This window comes from Cydia pomonella, chromosome 20 (genome assembly GCF_033807575.1).
Source record: "Cydia pomonella isolate Wapato2018A chromosome 20, ilCydPomo1, whole genome shotgun sequence".
Classification (NCBI taxonomy): Eukaryota; Metazoa; Arthropoda; class Insecta; order Lepidoptera; family Tortricidae; genus Cydia; species Cydia pomonella.
In genome coordinates, this window is record NC_084722.1 from 12377109 (window position 1) to 12402961 (window position 25853).

At 38.1% G+C, this 25853-nt stretch overlaps 1 protein-coding gene across 6 annotated transcripts in view; it reads left to right on the forward strand.

Annotated features, from left to right (window-relative positions):
* The window catches only part of LOC133529010 (uncharacterized), a 621251-nt gene that overhangs the window by 541711 nt on the left and 53687 nt on the right, over positions 1-25853 (forward strand). For all 6 annotated transcript variants that reach the window (XM_061866585.1, XM_061866588.1, XM_061866586.1 and 3 more), the window contains exons 6-8: positions 365-562; positions 22346-22453; positions 24489-24629. In XM_061866585.1, the coding sequence (XP_061722569.1) occupies positions 365-562; positions 22346-22453; positions 24489-24629 (447 nt within the window). The remainder of the gene's footprint in view (positions 1-364; positions 563-22345; positions 22454-24488; positions 24630-25853) is intronic.

The following is a 25853-nucleotide window of genomic DNA, read 5'->3' on the forward strand; positions in this document are numbered from 1 at the left end:
AGATATCCTATGTATTTTTGAATTTGTTATTTTTAATTATTTAGTTGTCGGTATTATAATTCCTAATGTTGAAAGTGTGACTGTATTATGTTAAAATAATGAGGTCAATTCCGTTTTTTAAAACCCCTGGCTTAATTATTATTTTTCATAAAATGCTAACTAGATTGACTCTTGACAAAGTTTCTTAATCAATATATATGCACCAAATTGCTCACTAACGTCTTTTGAACGAAAGTAATAATAAGGCATTTTACCCGTTTAAACACAGTTAATTCTGCCACCATGATCGTTTTTTTCTCCAATCCTCAATATTTGCACCTTCTAAATTGAAGCCGCCATCAAAATAAATCTCAATTACCCTCAGGTAGAAGATACAGGGTCGGAGGGGGCGACCGGTGACCACAGGTCGACGAACCGACAGCGGCGGAGGAAAGTGCGAGCGCCGAGGACCGTTGTCAACCCCGATGAGAACTTCTATTTCTATTGGCTGTGGGTCATCACTGCGTGCGTGTTGTATAATCTGTGGACACTCATTGTGCGGCAGAGTTTTCCCGAGTTGCAGGTGAGTTTTGACTTTTATTTGTAATTTATGGGGTGAATTTTTTTCTACGGTTCGTTTTTTTAGCATTATAAAAACGGTAAACAATCTTGATGTGTCTTTTTATTGAACATTATTCACTGAAAAACGCTTTTAAAAATTAGTTTATAGTACCTATGAAAGCAAAATAATGTAAATAATCGCATATACTCGTATATAAATAAATAAATATTTGGAGACTCACACAGACCGAATTAACCCCAAACTAAGCAAACCTTAAACTAAACTATGACTTAAACTATGGGTACCTAGTAAGCGACGATATATTATATACGTATACATAAAGATAAATACATAGAAACCATCCATGACTTAGGAACAAATGTCTGTGTTCATCACACAAATAAATGCTCTTACCGTTAGTCGAACCCGGCACCATCGATCGGCTTCATAGGAAGGGTCACTACCCACTAGGCCAGACCGGTCAGGCGATTTATAATTGTTATATATTTGAAATGACTTATTTTACAAAAGTGTTTTAATAAAAAATACGTCAAGATCGCTCACATTCTTCCTAATGCTAAAAACTAACTATGAAAAGCATAAGTGTTTTGGCTGGCTTGTAAAAGAGTGATGGAAATATTAAATATTACACATATTTGTTTGACAGGAGTAACTAGACATAAAACACCGTGCAACATAAATAGGTAAAGTTTTGTTATTCCGGCGTGACGCAAAGAAATGGGATATTTTTATCAGTCTATTTACGAGTATGTACTTATATGTTTGTTCCTTTGTGGCGTTTTAAAGTACAAATCACTGGCACAAAAGCGTGGTCAATTTTGATGATTCTTACGTCAATCCATTCGTCTTCTCGACTACATCTGTTCATAGTAGCTATGTTCCGCATTACTTCACAAATTTCTAGGATACAGGATTCCTTTTTTCTTTTACGCGGTTTATTTTTTATAATAAATTTATAGTATTTATACATTATGTCGTTATATTTATTGAATCAGTTGTGTTTCATTCGTTTTCCAAACCATGTGTAGTCAAGGTAAGTAAAATGAAGCCGTAAGCCTGACTTGCCCGAATCAGAGGGTTTATTAACTTAATGGGGTATGGGCTGCTACAAACCAGATGGATCGGATAACACAAAGCGTAACAAATATTTATCCTGATGAAACCCCAAATACCCACACAAATTTACAAGGTTTTGAACGAATAAAATGAAATTATCTAAGGTTCAGACTTAACAATCTAGTAACTCTAATAATTTTTAATAACTATACAATTTTCTCTGCTTTTCGATTATATAGATATATTTCTGATCGTATTACTAAAAAGACTCAACTTCTGAAAGAATCAAGCAGAAAATCGCTTCAGTTGAAACGATTTCTGCATACAATATAAAATTATTGAAAGAAATATTATATTATATACCCCCGATTAACTGAAGTGAGAATATACATACCCATCATTACCCACTCAACCGTCCGAGACCGTTCAGCTACTTAATTCAAATGTGAACTCTACCCTACTGCAATATAATCTAGAATTGTGTAACAACCACACGCAATCAGAGATCAAACTTATGACGGTTGTTATAGGAGATGTGCTTGATGCAAAACTAATATTGACAGTTCAGATATTGAGAACGAGTTGGTAGTATCTAAGTAGCCTGTCGTTCTATCCTGGCTTATATACGTTTCTACAAAGTTACGACAATCATTTAATATTTACTACTCGCTTTTCGGCGAAGGAAAATGTAGTTAGAATATATTTGAGTAGACGCTAAACTATGGGATACTTAAAAGTAAATGAGGTTCTACTTTGTTTCAAGACCATATATCTATAAAAACTGATCAGTAGGGCGAAGATAGTCGGCTCATTATAATTTCACACCATGCCTGTCACGTTCTAATAAGTATGTAAGCGCGAAAGTGACAAGTGATAATAATGGAACCATGCTGCCACTGTTGATGTTCTTTAAACTTTTGAATGTAGTTAATGAACCTCTGTAAGAATGCAACCGAATATAATATATACATTGGCTAGCCAGTTAGTATTCCAAGTTTTTTGAGAATCGTGTAAGACAAATTTCGTACAGCACAGGACATCAACTGCAGACTTTAGAAATGAACCAGACGTTGAAGTTTCCCGTGGGAAACTAACTGCTCGTCTAAACAAAAGATACATTTTACTCCAGTGACAAATAAAACCTTAAGCCTACCAAACAAATCTCACTTGCTCAGATCTTTTCACTCTTCTATACACATATTATATTTTATACCGATTGTCACCTGTTTACAAACTGAGCCAAATTGTTATTCCTCACGGACGACATCATTACTCCGACACAGCTTCAAAATATAACCACCAAAATATATTCGCAACTGTTGCCATCCGTCTCATCGTATTGGCTATACTCAGGCAAGCACTCGACTCATGATGCCAGTATAATGCCAAACCCTGACATTTTTGCTAAAATTTCTTTTTTTCAATCAGCGTTTTCAATTTTTATCTTAGCTAAGCCCCCAGAGTGGCAGTTCTTCAAAATATGTGTATTATATCTGATAGATCTTTGTGACCAAGACATTCAAATGTGTAACCATTAAAAATAAAAATAAATATATAAAATACGTACAACCAAATTTACACTGTGGCCGCCTCTCCCCTAGCCGCCTACGGTATATAAATGAGACCGTAAAGAGGGGAAAGGCGGCAACTTATATATATGTGTATGTTATATATGGGGAATCTATTGGGGTGTAGAATGCATCGCATACATACCTTCATATCCCATAAGGGACTCCTCATCCTCACTCTCTCTGCACCTCAACTCCTGGGCAAGAGGAGCCTTAATCTGCTTCGCTTATCTTAAGGCGGCTGAATGTATGACACCCGAGATCTGTGGGTAAAATTGCTCTATGAACATGGTATTCTCCAAACCATTAACCCCTACACATAAATCTATATATCTTACTAGTGAGCCCCATCTTACCCGGCCGGATGTAGGTTACACAATGCCAACTACCTAAGTAGCTGTATAGTCAAGGGGGCGTACCGCAGCCGAAGCTGCCCCTTGCGTGCTGATAAAGGAGTAACTAGCGGCCGAAGCCACCTTACTCCTACACGGGGATAAAGGAGAACCTAGCAGCCGAAGCCACAGAACTCCTAACGCCTTTCTCTGGATTCAAGGGGGCGTACCACAGCCGAAGCTGCCCCTTGCGTGCTGATAAAGGAGTAACTAGCGGCCGAAGCCACCTTACTCCTACACGGGGATAAAGGAGAACCTAGCAGCCGAAGCCACAGAACTCCTAACGCCTTTCTCTATAGTATAGCCGCTCCCCTTACGGGGAGCATCTAGCAGCTATACCTGCCATTCTCTTACACATTGATATAGGAGGATCTGCGGCCGAAGCCGCAGACTCCTACACAATCATAAGTCCCTAGTCCGCCTTACCTAAGATGGGCTCCCAATAGCTTCCACGTCAAGGTCACGTGGCAAGCTCGAACCAGGAAGGAATAAAGGAGATAATCGCACAGAGAAACCATACCACTACTGCGAGCTTTCACCAAGTAAATAAAATACTTAGCTTTAGATGATTCCGGACAGCTGTAGGCTTCCTCACTTTATATCACATTTTATAGAACTAGCGCGTTTCGCGCCATACTGAATCTAGCTTCACAAACTTACTACGTTGGTTAACTTACCACAGTTCCACCTAGGAGGCGCTGTTCGGTGTTGCCGCAGGTGAATTAGTATTGTGGCATCGGATTTTCGCGTCCGTCGCGACACTCCCCAACACAGGCAGGAATAGGGCGACTAGATTGCTGGTCCATTCTTTGATCTTCTCAAGGGCTCGAAGAGCTGCGGCTCTCTTAGGTCTTGACTCGTTGCCTAGCGTAACCTCCTCCAGGTTGTGTGATTCTGGCTTAGTGTGCTCGTAAGATTCGAGGTCGAAAACCGCGAACGGTTCTGGTTCGGACATAGACTTAGGCTTAGGCTCGTTTGACTCACTATACATAGGCTCTAGGATTCGTTGAGAGGAACTCCTTCCCTCTACTGGCGAGGCATAAGGTTGTACTTCTTCTTCTGGCTTATCTCTGACTGCTTGCGTGCATCTTTGCTCAGAAAGAGACTCGGATTCGGCAACATCGTTGACGGAATCCACCGTCATGTCATCTCTGCGTGACGAACGGGGTAGATTAGGAAGTTGCAGAGGTTCTTCTGCGCTTTCGTCGTAAGATGATGTTTGTTTACACTGTTCTTCTCCATCTTCGATCTCTAACGGGTAGAGATGCGCGATAGATCTTGTATACTCTGTATCTCCTACTCGTACCGTGGCAACCCTACATAAACCGTCGGCGCCTTTTCTTAAAGATACTATTTTCCCAACTTTCCAATTGACTCTGTTCTTCGTGTCACCTTTGATCTGCACGATTTGACCTATTTTTGGAGCCAACTTGGATATTACCCTAGGTTCTTTAGGATGGTGGGAATATCTTTCTCTCAAATTTAGGAGATACCGGTTCTCGAACATCTCTTTAAATTCTCTTAGAATTATCTGTGCTTTCTTCCAACCTTTAATTAAATTGTCTTTAGTCACCGTTCCTTGTGACGTAGTAGGATCCTTTCCTGACGTTTCCATAATGATACATTTTCCCATGGTAAGAAAGTCTGAAGGTTTTAATACATGATCAGGCTCCGAGTCCACGTAAGTTAAAGGTCTTGTGTTAAGAACCGCTTCTATTTCTTTAACCACTGTAACCAGCTGGCTGTCATTCAATAAATGTTTCTGTAAAGTTTTCTTCATACAGTTCTTAACCAATCCGACTAATCTCTCGTAGAATCCTCCATGCCATGGTGCTAACTGTGGTATAAATTTCCATTTTATTTCTTTATCTACACAGTATGGATTCTGAAGAATCTCCGAGAGTAACTTAAAGTGAGCTGCGTTGTCAGACGTTATCAAGATAGGCACTCCTCTTGCTGAAATCATCCTGCGTAAGGCCAATAAACCTTCTTCCGCTGTTAGGTCCTTTACAACTTCTAGGTGAATGGCTCTTACAGCCAAACAAGTATAAAGGCTAATCCACCTTTTGCAATTGCCATTCCCATTGTTAACTAGAAGTGGTCCCAGGTAGTCGGTACCAACGTATGTAAATGGAGAACTATAGTTGACTCTCTCTTTCGGTAAAGCAGGAGTTTCCGGTAGTCTATATGGCCCTCCGTCATGTCTCATACATTCAGGGCATTTCTTCAGAATCCTTTGAACTTGGCTTCTTCCTTGTGGAATCCAGTATGTTTCCCTTATCTTGTCTAACGTGTGACTCACTCCAACATGTTTATTTTCTTGATGAGTCTTTATTATAATTTCGTTGGTGAAATCTGAATTTTTTGGAATAAGTATAGGATAGCGTTTGTCAAATGACCAGTTTGTGTGTTTCATACGACCTTTGCACCTCAGTAACTCATCTATATCTTTAAATATGCCTAAATTCAAACTTAAACTAGTTACTTTTCCCTCTACTTCTAGAGGAAAATACTCTGCTTGAATTTCTTTCAATTTTTGAAACTTATTGTCTGGCATCTGACCATTCTCTTGATTTATTATCTCTTTTGCAGTTGTGCCATCTTCCGTTTCCACCGGGTTAACATTAGGTATATCTGGATCATCTATTTCCATCAGTTCTTCATCTTCTTGGATCCCAAGACCCTCCCCAGTCAAGAGAGAACAGGTGGGTCCACTGCCGGATGCAGTTGGCCACGTCTTCGGATCTTCTACTATAAATTGTGGACCACTCAGCCATTTCTCCCCGTCCTCTCTCGAACAGGTGGGTCTGGTGCCTACGTCTGCTGGATTTAGGTCTGTTGGAAGGTATCTGATTTCCAGATCTTTATTTGTTCTGATCTCTTCTATCCTCCTGGCAACGAAAGGTGGCAATAGTTTGTCAGATTTACACCATTCTATGACTATCTGGCTGTCGGTCCATAAGACTTGCCTTGCTATCTTCTGTTGGAAGAATTTAAGAACGAACTTTATCAATCTACTGCCAATCAGTACTCCTAATAGTTCAAGACGGGGTATCTTGAGACTCTCCTGATCTTTACTTGGTATTAAACGGGATTTACCAATGATGAAGCTTTTCCCCGAGCCGTAAACTAAAAAGACTGATGCTGCATAAGCCTGTAGGGAGGCGTCAGTGAAACAGTGTAGTTGGTAGCCTTTTCCCACTGGTGTCTTCATGTAGCATCTGTTCACTGACACTTCCCTAATGGCTTCTAAGTTCTGTCTGATGACGTTCCACTCTTCTGTTAGTTCGCTTGACAATGGCGAGTCCCACGACACTCCAGCCTTCCAAAGTCCTTGTAGAAAGAGTTTAGATGATAGAGTATAGGGCACGGCATAACCACATGGATCATAGATTGATGCAATAGTCTTCAGTATTCCTCTTTTTGTGACTGCTTCCTCTTGCAAGTTAGGTTTCAACTGAAGAGTATCTTTCTTAATGTCCCATTCTAAACCAAGTACCTTTACTTTATCTTCTTTACATGTATCAGAAACTTTCTTCATAAATTCTCGAGAATTTGAGCTCCAATCCCTGAGTGACATTGAAATATCTTGAAAAGATCCTTTTAGATTTCTGTAGAGCTCCATCGCTTCATCTGTAGTGCTGGAACCCGAAACAAAGTTGTCCACATATATGTCATTTGCTTTTAGTCTGACTTGTTGATGTTCCGCACTGGACAGGTGGTGTTTGATTGTTGCATTAAGCAAAAACGGTGACGAAATGACGCCAAATGGAACTCTACAAAACCTAAGGTGTAATAGGTTGTCTTGAGATATCGGTTTAGAGGTATCTTTGAGCCACAGGAATCTGGTTACGTCACGATCCTTTTCGTGTAACGCCATCTGTAAGAACGCCTTTTCAATATCTGAGGTTAGTCCTATCTGATGAGTTCTAAATTTTATGAGTAAACCTGTGAGGTCTTCTAACATGAGTGGTCCTCTGTATAAACATTCGTTCAGACTCTTGGTGTCTTTGCTGCTCTTGGAGCTAGCATCATAAACTATTCTCATAGGTTTCCCTCGATGGCTTACTCCATGGAAGGGTAGGTAGTGAACTACGTTATCCGTTGACGTTCTTGAAGCAAGTACAACTTCTATTATACCCTTATCTAATTGTTGTTTAAACGTATCATCGTATGATAACAACGTGCCTTGATCCATACGCTTCAATAAGCTTGATAAGCGACCAAAAGCCATTCCATAATTATTGGGTAAGTCCGGTGGGTAAGTTATCCACGGCCAGCTTACCGTGTAACGATTATTTAATTTTAGAGGGGTATTATTAAAATACTTGATTGCTTCTTCTTCTCTAGTTGCTTTCGGTGAATCACTAATACCTATACATTCTAGTTCCCAGAGGCTCTTTATGTCTCCATCACAAAGGGGTGGGTCAGGTTGATGAAGCTTCGTTTCTATACAAGTCTGAGCGTAAGTCACTACATAGGGCTCGTCACTAAGCTGTGGTTCTGTTCTACCACTTATTATCCAACCAAGGGCAGAATCGACCAGGAACAGGTTACTACCCAATTGTATTTTCTTCTCGTAAATTAGGTTGAAGTAGTACTCGTTTCCAACCAGAATCTGCACCTGTCCACTTAGCGAGCCGTCATCCGCTAGTATATATGACTCCGGTAAGTCCTTCAACTTGACAGTGGGTATGTATCCTCTTGAAATACGTTCAACGCAGTTGGCTTGTATAACTATCTTCTTATTTGTCCTTGACAGCAATTGTAAAGTAACTATTGGACTATGTATTTCTTTAGGAAGATCTTCACCGAAGGTAAATATAGTTAAATGACTTTCCTCTTCAATGGGAAGCTTCAATTCCTTGGCAGTTTGAAATGTGACATAGGAGCGCTGAGAGCCTGGATCTAAAAGAAGTCTATATTTATATTGTTTATTTTTATCATCTAGGGGGTTAGCCCTAACGACAGAAGTTTGAAGAGTAGTGAATCCCTTTCCTAGAACCGTCAGGACTGTTTCTTCATTCTTATTCTTCTGAAAATTTAAATGGCATAAAGCTCTGTTATGCGGTGTCTCACTACAGCAAATGGTACTCTTACGTTTGTTCTTGCAGTCTTTTATAAAGTGGCCTAACTTCAAACACATGAAGCATTTCTTTCCAAGTCGTTTCTTTCTTTCTGCTAAGGTAGTAGCTTCAGAGCACTTATCATTGTAATGATCACCTTTGCAAAAGATGCATGTCCACGCTGGTCTCCCCTTTGAAGGGCCCTGCTGAGGTTCTGGTTGATCCTTGTTAGAAGTCGGAGTTTGTTTTGGTCTGTTCCATTTATTGGGTTTATTAATACTATCAAACTTATTCTTCCTTTCCGGTCTTCTATCAAAACCTCCTTGAGGATTTTGTTTCTTAGGGGGACCTTGTTGCTGTTTGGGTGGATATGCGCTTCTTGCACGTTTCACATTTATATGTAGAGTTCCGACTGTACTATCTTCTGCTTCATGCGTGCGTTTTCTTCCTGAAATCCTTTCAGCATCCTCTTTTGCGGTAATAATTCTATCTAATTGGTTCCTGATTTCTTGTATAGAATCATCATTAACCTTCAGCTTAATTTCGTAAACTAGATCGGGTGGAAATTTCTCCAGCAACATAAAACGAAGATGATTGTGATTGATGTTTTCACCTAACGATTCCAAAATTTTGAGATTTCGTTCAACTTCGTTGAATGTCTTTCTACAGTCTTCAGCGGTGCTTTTGGCCATCTTAACCTTATATAGTGTTGCATAATGCGCGTCAATGAGATGAGAGGTCTTGCCGAAACGCTCCTTCAGGATTGATATGGCTATTCTATAATTAGCATTAGTAGTTGACAGACCATCTATGGCTTTCTTGGCATCTCCCGTCACCGAGGCTTTAAGATAGGAGAGCTTGTCAACATCAGGCAGATTTCTTGAATCAATGTTGCTCTTGAAGGAGTCCCAGAACTCACACCAAAAGAGCACGTCTCCACTATACACCGGCAGCTGAAGTTTAGGGAGTCGGCACGAGGCATTCGCTTCCGGAGCTTTCTCTGTAGCGTTGCTTTTCAAAGTTATTTGATCGATCTTCACTTTAAGTTCAGCCAAAGTCTCCTCTGTTTGAAGTTGCAATCCACTCAGTAAACATATTTCATCAGAAGCAGGTGTCGAAGCCAAGCGAAAGTACTCCATCAAGTCGTTGTCAAGTCTTTTCAGAGATGCATCTAATTTACTGTAAGTAATTTGAGCCTGCCCTAAGTTCTCTGAATTAATGGTAACAGGAATAACTTCTAGGTCTGTGGTGAGTTTGTCGTTAATGAGCCTAAGCCTTCTTAAAAGCAAATCATCCATTATGTTGTTTGTGTAAGCTCTTTTCTTGTTTAATCCTGTAACGTATAGAAATAAACCCATTTAACCTAAAGTCCTATTTATTTGCTTATGTATGAAATGATTACGCTTGTAGATTTAATTAATACTGCCTTGCAGTAACTATGTTTCATACTACTTTAGGTTGTTTAATTTTAAATTATTTTATTTATTCTTTATTTTAATGATCTCAAAATATTGAAATCTAAATTTAACTAATGATCTCTAAAATCCTTTCAAATTTGAAACCAAAGAAAGAATAAAAATCAAAGTCAATTAAATTACATGAATTAAACCATTGACCCAATTATAATCCGATGTTTCATTTAAATATCATGAGAGGGAGTAAAACAAGGGTGGAAGGCAACATAACATACACACCTACATATAAATGTGTCTAGTTTTATCTTTATAATTTATAGGTTACACCAAACAAGCGTCATCGACGTCAGTAAGTGATGTTGACGTTTATACACTGTTGCCACAACACAACCTCTAATGTTGGTGTCCCTGATTCAAGCTCACTCGTAGCACAACGAAAATTAATACTTTATTTCCATTTCACTTGTTTTATTGATCTATTTAATGATTATTTTAATTTTATTTCACTTGTTTGGTTTATAGTAATAATTTTAATTTTATTTCACTTGCTTGGTTTATTTATTTAGTAATCATTTTAATTTTATTTATTTGAACACTTCAAAGAATCACTTATCTAATGAGTCTAATTGCACATAAAAGTCACCACAATAAATCTGGAAAGAAGATGTTAACTTATATATACATATACACACCACAATTGCTTTCGTATAATATAATCATGGACTTCAATATGGAATGCATGTAAAATAAATCAGGTATAAGTTCCCTTTAGGCCTATATACATAATATTGTATATAATTTTATTATACTTCTTACTTAACGTTTACTTACTCAACTAAATCCTTTGTACATACGCCGTAAAACAATTCATAAAGAAATAAATTGTCTTTCTTAGTTTAAATAAGGTAGCGTAATAATACCAAACTATCTAACTAGGGAACCCGAGATAACATTCCAGAAGGCCTATAGTAAGCTTGGAAAATTACTAAGGTTCGCCTCTTGTTAGGAAAATTCTAGATATTTCTAAAACTGAGTCGTACTAATATGAGCCGTGTTACCTAAACAATAGGGTTGACTCTTGTCTACGGTCGTCCCCAACTATCAACTTCTAGAAAGTGAAATTATTTCAATAAAGTAGGAGACGAAATCGACTCATAATTCATAAATACGGAAGGATACTTGGTTAAAAACGAATTCCTTTTCTTGTTAGAAACCCAAATGATCATGGCCGCCATGCTGTCGGATCGCTTGCTATGAAATAATTTTCGTCGCGCGCATTTGTTTTACAGAATAGAGCTCTGTCACAGTGAAGTAAATGTTTAAAAACTTACCGAGAAATAGTCTAGTCCGATAGCAGGTCTAATCAGAGGGGTTTTCGTCAAATCCGAGTTGTCTTGTCCGGTGTGGTTGGCGGCGGCGAGTTCACTGTACCTATGAAGTAAATACGTAGTTTTTCACAATCTTGCCTATCTACACGCTTATCCCTTTGTTGGTGCCCTTTAAATTATAATATTCTCAATATTTACCAGCATAATTTGAGGAACCTTCCCGGGGAACTCGCGTCTGCTTGGAGATCTTCCGCCAACGATTCAAAATGGTGGAACGTTCACTTTGCAACAGTCAGTGTTGCCAAAGTCAACTCAAACCCCATAAATTTCGATAAATATGAAATGAATTTAGGGCCTTTAACAAATTTCTTTCTTCTTTATGTTGATTCCGTATAAATGATCGCATCCTTGTGTTCTTAAAACTACTTAAGTTCTAAAGTATAACGTAAATATAAAAGGTAAAATGTAGAGTGCTTACTCATACAAACTCTTATCTACTACACGTACGTTTCTTATAAGATGCTTATTAGTTATTCTGACTCGCATACGTTTACTTATTATAATCATATTAAATCCACAACTCTAACAACTAATGTATAATAAAATAAAGTAAATCTTCTACTTATATCTAAGTACGCTTTGCTATGACGTACCTACTGAAGCGTCTTATTGGAAATTGGTTATCGTATAACTTTTCTATGTTGAATCAGCTTAGCGACATAATTTTTCTTTCTTCTTTAATTTTCTTGAGAATCCCGATAATCCGCACATTTTCCGCGACTTTGTGGATAATCTTCCGAGTGTGGCAACACCTGCCATCTTGTTCTAGGCGGTTCGCGCCGCCTATTCTTGCGGTTACGTTGGTAACTCGAAGGCATTATTACACAATAGTATATCACTTATTTTAAAGTAATAAATATCATAATTGATAAATATAGACAAATGCACCAATCCCTTTTTTATTCATCTTTGTTTATTCTTTTACTAATTTGCGACTCCATTTTAATTGGAAAATAAAATACATCCATTATGAAAATGTCGTGTGACTGCTTCCGGTCACCGCGATGTAATTTCTTCATGTTGGCTCCGTACAATGTTGATGCTCTGCCGTTCACGTATATAAAAACCATGACTTATTAACTCAAAATATCTTCAATTGATGAATATTAATGCCAGCCTCTTTATTTAAACGAGCCTAAATTAATGTCGAACCAGATGTAATAAGAAAACACTTTAAATTGTATACATAAAATATAAAACCTCGCAGTTTTCGCTACTGTTAGCGCCATCTATGATTTCCGATAGTAAACATATATGCATATAGTGAAGATGTATGCTTTGCATTCTTTATATTATTTATTCTCAAAAAAGCCTTGGTTCTTTAACTGCTGAATCCCAGCATTAACCACCATTGTGGCCGCCTCTCCCCTAGCCGCCTACGGTATATAAATGAGACCGTAAAGAGGGGAAAGGCGGCAACTTATATATATGTGTATGTTATATATGGGGAATCTATTGGGGTGTAGAATGCATCGCATACATACCTTCATATCCCATAAGGGACTCCTCATCCTCACTCTCTCTGCACCTCAACTCCTGGGCCAGAGGAGCCTTAATCTGCTTCGCTTATCTTAAGGCGGCTGAATGTATGACACCCGAGATCTGTGGGTAAAATTGCTCTATGAACATGGTATTCTCCAAACCATTAACCCCTACACATAAATCTATATATCTTACTAGTGAGCCCCATCTTACCCGGCCGGATGTAGGTTACACAATGCCAACTACCTAAGTAGCTGTATAGTCAAGGGGGCGTACCGCAGCCGAAGCTGCCCCTTGCGTGCTGATAAAGGAGTAACTAGCGGCCGAAGCCACCTTACTCCTACACGGGGATAAAGGAGAACCTAGCAGCCGAAGCCACAGAACTCCTAACGCCTTTCTCTGGATTCAAGGGGGCGTACCACAGCCGAAGCTGCCCCTTGCGTGCTGATAAAGGAGTAACTAGCGGCCGAAGCCACCTTACTCCTACACGGGGATAAAGGAGAACCTAGCAGCCGAAGCCACAGAACTCCTAACGCCTTTCTCTATAGTAGCCGCTCCCCTTACGGGGAGCATCTAGCAGCTATACCTGCCATTCTCTTACACATTGATATAGGAGGATCTGCGGCCGAAGCCGCAGACTCCTACACAATCATAAGTCCCTAGTCCGCCTTACCTAAGATGGGCTCCCAATAGCTTCCACGTCAAGGTCACGTGGCAAGCTCGAACCAGGAAGGAATAAAGGAGATAATCGCACAGAGAAACCATACCACTACTGCGAGCTTTCACCAAGTAAATAAAATACTTAGCTTTAGATGATTCCGGACAGCTGTAGGCTTCCTCACTTTATATCACATTTTATAGAACTAGCGCGTTTCGCGCCATACTGAATCTAGCTTCACAAACTTACTACGTTGGTTAACTTACCACAGTTCCACCTAGGAGGCGCTGTTCGGTGTTGCCGCAGGTGAATTAGTATTGTGGCATCGGATTTTCGCGTCCGTCGCGACAGACACCTCCTCCTTTTGAAACTTTAAAGTCCAGTAAAAACATTGAATTTGGAACAGGATTTTTTTTATAACGGATATTGAAATACACATGTGCTACAATTTATACGAAGCTTCTGCGAAGCAGTTGTATTTCAGTGAGTTCTTTTTAGAGAACCTTTTCAATCCAAAGGTAAAAACTTTTCTAAACCAACACTTGGTTTCTAAAAATAGCCTGCTCACCTAAATCAGCAATGAAGGTTTCTTTGGGACATACTTTTTCATTATTTCCCAAGGCGCAGGCTAAGTAAATAAAATACGAAACGATAGTGCGATCTTAAATACTCCCTAGGGAGCCACTTGGACTGTAGACAGCTCTTATCTGACACTAGCATTTGGTGCAACAATTGCCAAGACACTTTCACCTTTAAACCTTAATAAGTAAGGACTTGAATAGTTTTAGTCTCAGCAAAGATAACTTTGCAACTACGTCTGCAAGAGTTTGAGTAAAACATGGACTGAAATAAAATTAGCTGATCTCTTTATATTGGAGTGGATTTCTTCTTGAATTCAGTTTCTTTGCAGTTGATTGGATAGTTTTCTTCCTTTTATTCTTAATTGTTTTTAATCCTATTCGGTACATTTAGTTTTAGAACAAGTGTAACTTAGGTACTTGAATACTTGAATGAAAGCAATAAATTACTATACAATTTCAGATTCGTGATTAAAAAATCTTTTTTACAGCGCTGTCAATTAAATATGATTTATTGAGACTGTAATAGCAACAGGCAAATGTGGAGAAGACCAGCATTTTTTTTTTTGGTTGGGAACTCTCGTATGTATATAATAATATGTACTTCCCTCAGACACAGTCCTCCTACTGCTCCTTCTGGTCTACCGACCTTCTATTAGTCTTAGTCTTAGAAGCGACGAAGACGGTCTTACCCGATAGATGGTCTTAGCCAAATTGTCCTTAATAAAATTTAATTATAATGTGGTTATTTTAAAAGAATTATATTAAAGAGAAAATGTATTTTTAATGAAAAGTATAGCCGTGTTATTTGCATGCCTTAAGCACTACGTCACAGAATAAGTAATAATACTACCGTACAGAAAATAAACTTCCTGCATAACCAAAGTTTGACAGCGATTCAGGGACGAATCATGCCGTCCCTTTCTCATGTATAGTGCTATCCCTTTCGGCTATCTAGGGTTGTCAAAATTCAAGTCACTATCTTACCTGTGGTTGTACACGGAAAGGGACGTCAAGTTGCGCCAACCCTAATAATTTCAATGCTGAGCCGAACGGAGCCGAGAATGTCCGAAAGGAACAGTTTCGCCCCCTTGACTACATTTAATGGTGGTAACTTAGTAAGGTACCTGTTCCAAAGTGCCTAAGTTTTAATGATCGTTCTTGATAGATAATTAAACTTTAACAATTAAAAAGTTACGGTTACTTAAAGATAGTTTCTTATATTTTAAACTTTATAGACCAGACATCACCAATTAGTTTTTTCAGGGGTTCGGTTTTTAAAATAAAGTGACTATCGCGGTCCGTTTCTACTAGAGTTTGTTAAATAAACAAAAAAATAAAATAGGTCGGCGCTCTGGAAGTTGACCGCGGTCCTCCATTTGGTGACCCCTGTTATAAACGATCGAAAACGGAAAAGTATCTCACGTATCACTAATCATATCCCAAGAGATTTCGCACTTCAAAATCAATACAACTGTCCGAATGACCCAAATAAACAAAACAAAATCTACGATAGTTCAAGAACGCATTCTTAAAAGGCCTTATAGCCCTTCTCCGCTCTTGAAAAGTAATTCTTAAAGATAAAACTCGAAGGTTGCATTTACATCTAAAGAGACATTGAGATACGCCTTTGGGGGTAGTGTATATTCAGTCGTAATGACATAAAACACATTTCCAACATATTGCCGGGTCAATTTATTGTGCCTAACGAGCCCTGACCGCTCATCAGTGCGCCCTTACACGTTAGGGTTGACGCAAACACGTCATAAATATTTATACACATTCCGTATTCCAGAGGGCCTACCGCGCAAACCTAAAATGGAAAATTGCGGGGATCTTTCTCTGTTATTTCAATGATATATATATACCTCCATATCGTCGGCAACGGCAACCCTTACAATTTCCTCTGACGAGCACGTATATGACTCGCAAAACCGAACTTAGTCTTAAATGTCCGGTCGCACTGTGCACAATAAAGCTGCCCTTGGTCCTTATTGCGCCATTCCATTGATGTCAATATATGTATATATCTAAGGACGGGCCTTACGGGCAATGAGGATGGGGCCAGTACAGCGGTGTCACGCACACGAATCCGAGCCAATCGTGCAGTCTAACGCCACAACGCGATTGGTTGTTGAGTTCGCATCACGCGTGCGATTGGTCGCAACTAGTTGCGTTAGACTGCACGATTGGCTCGAATCCGTGAGTGACACCGCTGAACTAGTACCATTCTTAGTGCCCGTAAGGCTCGTCCTTAGATATATGTCAATGCGCCATTCTAATCTCTGAACCGCATGCTCTTCCCAACGCTCTAATGGGATGTCGCAAGCAGAGCAAGAGATGACGCTTCAGAACATCTTTATATCGCAGCAAATCTAATGAAGGCGTAATTAGAGTGACGCAGCGATGCAACGCAGTAAATAACAAACCACAAAGTGTGTTATTTATTAACCGCGCACCAAATGACAATAGCAGCTTAGACATTCTGGTTTAATGAGTCTTTGTTTGTTATAAGGTTAATTTAGTATTTAGATATATAAAAGTTACCAGCTTAAATCTAAAATAGGCCCTTAGGCATCGGAATTGCACCAAGGATTCTGGCGGCATTTTCTCGTTATTAATTTAGTTTAGTATTTGTACATTTCCTGTAATACCTCTGAATATATCTATTATGTAAATAAATGACACAAAGCCAAACAAAATAGATGAATTAAACCAGACAAGAAAGTCAAATTACGAGTATATGTACATATAAGAAGTAAAACATGAACACCGTTTAAATTTCAAAATAGACTATTCACTTATACTCCGTTGGCTCAGCGACCCAAAATGTGACATACGGCCCGATTCGAAGAATTATTAAGACACGTTTAAGATCTTGGAAAGAGAAAAGATCGATAACTAAACGACATGTCAAAATTGACGTTTATTTCGATTCCGCTGTGATCCCAAAGATAGATCTATCTAGGATATTTCTAACGTCAAAGTGATATTGGTTGCCCCGAATCGAGCTGGTGCTGTCAATTATACGACCTACAAACGATATCTAAATGAGAACTTATCAAAACCAGAACTTATCGTTATCGTATCTCATTCTTCGAATCGGACCGATGGCCTCCGACGCAAGACAGCGCCACTTTTCTCGGTCCTGTGCGACTTCTCGCCAATTGTTGACTCGAAGTTCACGCAGATCCGCCTTCACCATGTCGCTCCAAATAAAATAAATTTCAAAATATAAAACACATAAAATGTGTTTGACCCAGATACAAGACGTATAGATACAAGTATATCTACATTGTCTAGGGTGATAAAACTTTCACCTCTATCTGTTACCACTTCACTGTCACATAAATCACATAATAAACACAACTTTAACATACCGACCTACATTCTAGCTGTAGGATATGTTTGTAGTTCGCGTGAAACTTAATAATACTGCGAATTCGAAAGCTTTAACTGTTTACGCCAGATCGCGTTAACACAGAAAACGCATTTATTTACAACCATCTACCTTTTAATTAATTTGACGCTTAATTAAGTAAGTAAGATAGCCTATTTGGACTTATTTTCTTTACTGTGACACGTAATATGAAAAAAAATAGTGGCAATGTGTCTAACCATACGGCTACATGGAGAAATAAATAAGCCTAGAGTCACTCACTCCATACATCTGTTTTCTTACCAAAAGTATATTATTTATAGTCTCAATTGTTCTACATATAGAACTATCACTTTTTGTTAAGCTGTTACAGAATGGTAGATACTTTGAAACCTTGTTTGATCCGCTACTTTCTATGCTGACTGTACTAACTGTAACTTGTGTGCAAAATTTGAACCCATTCGTATAAATTCTTCTTGCTGTCGCGATTAGAACCAAATTTTCAAAATTCAAAATTGTATTCTGCAAGTAGGCCTTGAGGCTCTTTTACAAGTCAATACAACATTTATAGTAACATCATATATGTAGTGACATGAAAAATACATAACATTTATAAATACAACAGCCAATACCTGGGTAAACATTACATTATAATAATATTAAAATAAATAATTACTACAATACAATAAAGATGTATAGTCTCTATGGTTAAAAATACATTAAATCTGCAGATGTAAAAGGTCCCCAATGTCAGAGTACTAATACTAATAAGATTTGGAGGTGTATAGCCTCTCCAAGTGTCAAAATAAAATTTATACTGAATAAATAAATCGCGTCTGGACTGTTAAGCTAGCAGCCTCATAAACTAATGCTACAGAATACATAACTAGTATGTACCAAGTCAAGAATTTTATACAATATTACAGAGAAGTATAGTTAATACATTAAGTTTGGAGATGTATAAGGTCCCCACGGTCTGAGAAAGTAATAATACACAATTAAATTAAATTAATTAAAATTTATTTATTTCAAGCCAAATAGGCTCATATTTGTACAATATTCAAACATAAAACATAAAACACACTAAAGAATAACTACACTAAAATATACAATAAATTTACAAATTATAATAAATATAAATACAATACAATACAATAATAATTACTTACATATTAATAAGATTTGGAGGTGTAAATGCTCTCCACGTGTCAAAGAATTAAAAAATAAAAAAGTGTATGAAATACATGTTTCAAGTCACACATTCAATCTGTCATTCTAAATGAGTGAGTAATCAAGGAGATCGACAGTGACTCCGCCCTCGTCAAAGCTGAAAAAATACCTAAGACCTAAAATACACTTGTAAGCTTTACTTACGTATCTCTACTTAAGAATTATAGGTTAATATAATTTTATCTTTCTAACAAATAACTTTGTCCATACTTACGTAAGTAAAGTTACAAGTGTATCTTAAGCCTAATGTTGCAACAGTACAGTAATACTATACTATACTATATACATACATAAAATTTGTTATAAATTGCATATTCGAGCAATAGAGACTCAGATAACTAAAATTTGATTTTCCTTTTTCGTGGTAGGCCTTCTGACTACTATCTTCATTTGCATTGGCATTTTTTGTGACGGCTCGTGGGAGCCTGGGATCCGTTTGGCAACTAATGCCTAGAATTGGCGTAGGCACTAGTTTTTACGAAAGCGACTGCTATTTGACGTTCCAACTAAGAGGGTAAACTAGGCCTTATTGGGATTAGTCCGGTTTCCTCACGATGTTTTTCTTCACAGAGAAGCGATTGGTAAATATCAAATGATATTTCGTACATAAGTTCCGAAAAACTCATTGGTACGAGACGGGGTTTGAATCCGCGACGTCCGGATTGCAAGTCGCACGCTCTTACCTCTAGGCCACCAGCGCTTTTGTTTTGGTAGGCTTTCTGACCTGACAAGTAAAATATTTCCAACCCTTAAATTAGCACGCAATCGGACCAAAAGTAATAAACCGTCCTCATGATTATTATATAACATCTCTGTGCCGTTATTGTTTCCCGTAGGACCTCCGCAAATCCGGGAGCTCGTAAAATTGACGCTTGCCGCGATTTATTTAATTGTTCTTGAGCCTTTCGGTTGGTAAAATATTTTTGACACACGGTGTAAAGAAAAATTCTAGGGTATTATTCGGTGACTTGTGGAACTCTGTATTGATATTCTGATACAATCGACTAAGTCCGAAGAAACACAATCGGGAAAACTACTATAAATTTAAACTTACTTGCAAAATTACATTTGGTTACTCCTTGCTTGCAAAATTCCATTTTGGTTACATTTGGTTAAGTATTCCATTTGGTTACATTTCAAAAAATAAGTGCGAGTGGGATTCGCCCAAATTGAAATATAAAGCTTTCAGATTTTGCCCTTCTGTACAAATAAGTAGAAGTAAAAAAATCTACAAAAAGATTTGTTCACCCATACAATTATTTTCCTCTTATATTCTCTGTATTTATAAACTTCATCACTGATCGAAATAAAATAATCTCATCACCTATACGCTGGCGATCTGCAACTGTGTGCCCAAACAAGCCCGAGTACTTTATAATATATAAAGTTTATATCAAGCGATCCGGAAAATAAATAAGATCATTAGATATCATTTTGATATCAATTGTACCAACTAGTATGCCAAGTAATATATTAATATAGTTCATCCAATAAGCACACCAGAAGTCGAGTTTAGCTCAGTGTTTCCCGTCGGACCGTAAAAGTTGGGAGACAAAGCAATTGAAAGTTTTGTCTTTATCTATTTTCTGTTTACTTCAGTCAGTCCGTTGACCCTTGCTATGACTACATATTGAACTAACTGTGAAGTTAGGTTAATAAAAAGACTGACTCAGCTCAAGAGCCATGTCACTGTATATTAAAAAATATTTTAAAAAAATTGACCAAGTAATCAGAAGCAATAGTTTTATTTCATGTTTGCGCTACACATATTGTTATAGCCGACATGGCCGTTTTGCCTATGATATAGGATCTACGATAAAGAATAGCCTCAACACTAATAAAAGAGATACTTTGTATATTACAAATTAAATCTAATTGTTCTTTTCAACTTCTAATTAATCATGTCAACCATGTAATATGTAATAACCACTGGGGCTGCAACAGTGTAAACTAATGCAGTCTCCAGGGCTCCAACTGCATATATGTGCCATGTATGTTTTGAACAATAAAGATTGTTTTATTTATTCTTTATGATCCATATAAATAAAATAAAAAAACAATGGTCAGTGCGAGTCGGAATCGCCCACGAGGGTACTGTACAATTTTTTTTTTCTTTCATATTTTTTTTTTGACATTTTTACCTGTATTTGTAAAATTTTGTATATTTTTATCGTGCGTCTCGCTCGTGCCAATACATGTATGGACAAGTAGGAGCAAAATGCACGATAACTAAATAACATGATTCAAATATCATCCTGATGTCAGTGTACGTTAGCCTGGATAACAAGTTGACGGTGAACAAAGATTTCAAAAGTAAAGATAGGCCCGTTCATATAATTCCGACCGAACATTCTCGTTTGGTGTTCCTCGGCGGAATACTACTACGCTATTAGTTTATGAATCCGCATCACGCGCGCGGTTGGTCGCAACTAGTTTCGTTGGACTGCACGCTTAGCTCGCATTCGTGCACAGCGGTGTTAGTGTGCTGGCACCAGTCTTAGTGCCTGTAAGGTCCGTCTTTAGGAAGTAATATATAAGTCAATGATGACGGCGAACGGATGAGTTGGGGCAGCGCAGGCCTAGTACCGAGCTTTTTAGTGTGCCTTGATACCTACATTACTCCTACAATACAAACACCAGTTTGTTAGAGTTTTTTAAGTTAATGTTGAAGCTAACCGAGTGTAAGTTTTAGAGCTTCAAGACAACACTTTGGTCTTATAAGATTCATCTAGATGAAACATTATCTAGAGAAGTGAAATATTTCATGAACAACTTCTTCTTTAGCAACGAATAATTTTGATTTGAATTGCTAACACAATATCTGACGACCGGTCTGGCCTAGTGGGTAGTGGCTCACCTATGAAGCCGATTGGTCCCGGGTTCAAAATCCCGGTAAGGGCATTTATTTGAGTGATGAACACAGATATTTGTTCCTGAGTCATGGACGTTTTCTATGTATATATAAGTATTTATTTATTTATGTACGTATGTATATCATCGGCATCGCCTATTTCGAGTTCGAGTTTGGGGCTAGTTCGAGCTGTATAAGATTGTTCCCAAATATTTATTAACCTAATGAGGTAAGTACATAATGTGGTTTTGTAGGCGTTGTGGTTTCATCTAATTATTTGATTTGCTCAGAATCTATAAATGTAATATTAATTGGTAGCCAAATTGGCATGTTTTGTGTGTTGTGGATATATTATATCATCATTTAATTGCCAACTCATTGAAACACGAAGGTTTCAATGAGTTGGCAATAACGATTTAGATCATTAATTTAAATGAATAGAGAGTTAAAAAGAAAAGTTGGTTGATTGATTTCATAGTAGTTTAACAGCGACTTTACTTAGATTATATTAATTAATCCGTTTACATTTTTAGAACCCGTAACAATAAACAAAGAACCTTTATGCATTTTGCCTTGTATAGTAGGGTTGATTTGAGGGGTTACATTTATTAAGTTTACAAAAAATAGTTTTAAAACCCTTTATCATAAATTAATTTATGTTTAGTACAGTAACTAATGCACAAAATATCTGAGAATAATTTAGCCAATCGTGTTCCACAGATAATGTTCCACGTATTCTGGCTGACGTGCGACGGCATCAGCGACGCAGTGTTCGCGCTTGACCTGGTCGTGCAACTGCGTACGGGATATCTGGAACAAGGGCTCATGGTAGGTGTTTCATGACTTTCAAATGTTTCATGCTTAAGGCGGCATCAACGACGCCGTGTTCGCGCTCAGCCTGGTCGTGCAACTGCGTACAGGATATCTGAAACAGGAGTTCATGGTAGGTGTTCCATGACTTTTAGAGGCTTCATGCTTAAGGCGGCATCAGCGACGTGGTGTCATTTGACTTGGTCATGCTGAATAGGAGCTCATGGTGAGTGTTCAATGACTATACTGTTTCAAGCCTTTTGATATGTTTACGACTACGTTAGCTCGGTATTTACAATCGAACCTTATCGTGCAGGCGCGAAAGTAATGTCTGAAACAGGGACTTGTGTTAAGAGTTCCACGAATTATACTGCTTTATGTCCTCTACCAAGTTTTAGATGTAGATAGTCCACCAGTTGTATTGTTCCATCCTCTCCGGTAAGTTTTCCACACCTTCTGACTCTCTCGACGTTTCGATAGCTTCAGGAAAGTGGTCATGCAGCCCGGATACATACATATTTGATTAACAACAATAGGATGATCACACATATTGAATTTTATAACAAAATCTAGTAAAATAAATCGCAAATGAGCAATTTATCACAATAATGTGAATATTAATCATATATGGAAATTATTTGAAAAACCCATCCTGAAAGTTTTATTTTTTACTTACAAAGGAATAAAGTAAGGGTGCTTTCGATTCCTTACATATTATCCAAAAAAAGATTGTATAGCAACTACATATTGAATGTTTTCCGTTCCTTTAAGAATGATTAAACCTTATTAATTGTTTAATACTTCAGACATTGTGGTATATGCTTTACCTTGCCGTACGATAAAATTATTTTTATGTAGGACTCGCCTTAAAAGATACTCTACTTTACCATTTATTGAAGGGCGTTCATGACTACTCGAACGGAGAAACAGAGTAAACGAGTTGCTGGCTAGTCAGACGTGAAAAATACAGAAATAACAATCCTTAAGTACTCCAATACTCTAGTGTATTTCAATATAAAAAAATTAGTCCTTAGTCATTATTTTGAGGACGATTTTAACGATAGCTTAGAATATTTATTCTATATTAAGCAGATCAGTCTTCTGAGAGTTTTATGGAGTCCAATAAGACACAAGTAGATAAAAATTAAAACAAACATTTCTTTGCAAATCTGCAATACGTGCTACTCAATTAGTCTATAAAATCGAATGTAGCTTTTAATGAATTCATCATAAATAATTATTTTAAAGTCAAGCTCAATGATATTTTGTTTTGCTACTCATAAATTATATAGATAATCGAGATAAAGGAAACACCACACACTGGCAGGCATGTACTGTATAAAATCTCTCAAATAACTTTATACTTTCTCCAATGAAACCTAAAGGTACATTTTATGGAAATCACGTACAAGACATGTGATTGCAGCGGGACGGAAAGACGGAATGTAAACGATTCAAGTAATTTGCGTCACCTGTTTCAGCTAAACGTCGACATCACGTTCGGTTTGGACTGTTAGAGGGTAAAGATCTATTTACATTGTCGAGTTTCTGGTACGATTTGGGGCGAGATATCGTATAATATTTTCGTAGGTGTACGAGTAATGCGTTACATCTCTGCGTTATAATATATTAAAATATAGCATGACAGATAGAAGTACTAGAATACAAATTAGAAACACCGCAATAAGTAAAACTTTGGATTTTACTGGTTGATTAATCTGGTTTCAACTCGATGAAATTACTAGAGAAATGAAAACTTTGCTTGCTGAACCCACTGCACCTTATATTAGTGTAATTGCTGGCTGTACACACTCGTCAAGACACCCCGAAATATGCCGAGAGCGAGTGTGTACATACTGCTCCCTTCTCGTCTCGCTCTTCCTCGTCTTGTCTCGAGCTTCTCCGATTAGACCGGAGTGGTGCCGAGACTCTCGGCGTGAGTCTCTCGTCGAATATGTACAGCCAGCATAAAGTTTTGTTACATTTATTAATTACCTATTAATGCTAACTGCGTAATCTGAGCTAGTATACAATTAGCTTTTTCTTTTTTTAGGTGTATGACTCGAAGAAATTAGCCAAGCATTATTTAACGTCGCGCTCCTTCCTGCTCGACATCGCTTCGCTGACACCCCTGGATCTGCTGCAGCTCAAAATTGGTGTCAACCCTATTATTCGCTTTCCTAGATTTTTTAAGGTAAGCTATAATCAAAATTTGGGTTACCTATTCAGTAATACCCCGCTTTACGCGATGGATACCTTCCGCAAAAAAAACGCGTTAAGTGAAATTCGGGGTTCAAGGGTCAGGGGTTGACGGGGAATCCCGTACTCTTCCATTTTTCAACGTTAATGGTCAGAGAAAGCGGGAATTTCCGCAACCAAATAAAAGTAAATGTCTACATATTTTTAAACCTACACTGAAACACACCCATCTTGTCGGTAGAAAAGGGCGAGAAGTATTTTTTTTTACTACGTTGGTGGCAAACAAGCATACGGCCCGCCTGATGGTAAGCTGTCTCCGTAGCCTATGTACGCCTGCAACTCCAGAGGAGTTACATGCGCGTTGCCGAACCTAACAACCCTGGCAACCTTACTCACCGGCAGGATCACAACACTATGCGTAGGGTCTAGTGTTGTTTGGCTGCGGTTTTACTCGTATGTAAGGTGGAGGTACTTCCCCAGTTGGGATCTAGATCTGGAATGACGTCCGCTGTGCTGTGCCCTACCACACTAAGCTAGACGACATTCGCAATGCCCATATCTCTCTTGTGGACGTAGTTTAAGGACGTACCCGGGTCCGGGAGTTTAAATTGTCTATGGGAGATCAACCCTTCGCTCGTGTTTTTTTTGTTGCCTGTTTTTTCTGCTGAAAAAGTGGCTGTGCCAGAATATACATAAGCAATCCGCATAATGCGAGGCATTTTAGCTCGAAATTAGAAATTCGCGTTAAAGCGAAATCGCGCATAGCGGGGTCGCGTAAAGCGGGTTATTCTTATTATTACTCTACATATTTATTTTAAAACAGAAGTGGTCACTCCTGTGAACAACCATACAGGATCCCTTATAAAACGGTCCCTTTTGTAGGTAGGTAGGGTTGTACTAGGAAAGCAGGATTCATAATCATAACTATCGCTTAATTTTGGGTATGTCCATAGGAAAAACATGAACGCAGCTGTTGTGTATGAGTAATTCTTCGGTTTCCTCATGTTTGTGTTTTAAGCCAAGCCGGTATAATCTTTTAAAACCAATATTAATTTAAACCAATATTAATAAATCACGACTCGATAATGCGTAAAAAATCACGTCGCTAATAGGTCGCGTAAAGGAAAGTCGAAACAGCATTCTGAAGGTGATTGCGGACAGATTCAGCTGCCCTATATGTATAGGTAATGTGGCATTGGATGGAGCAATTCAGATCTAC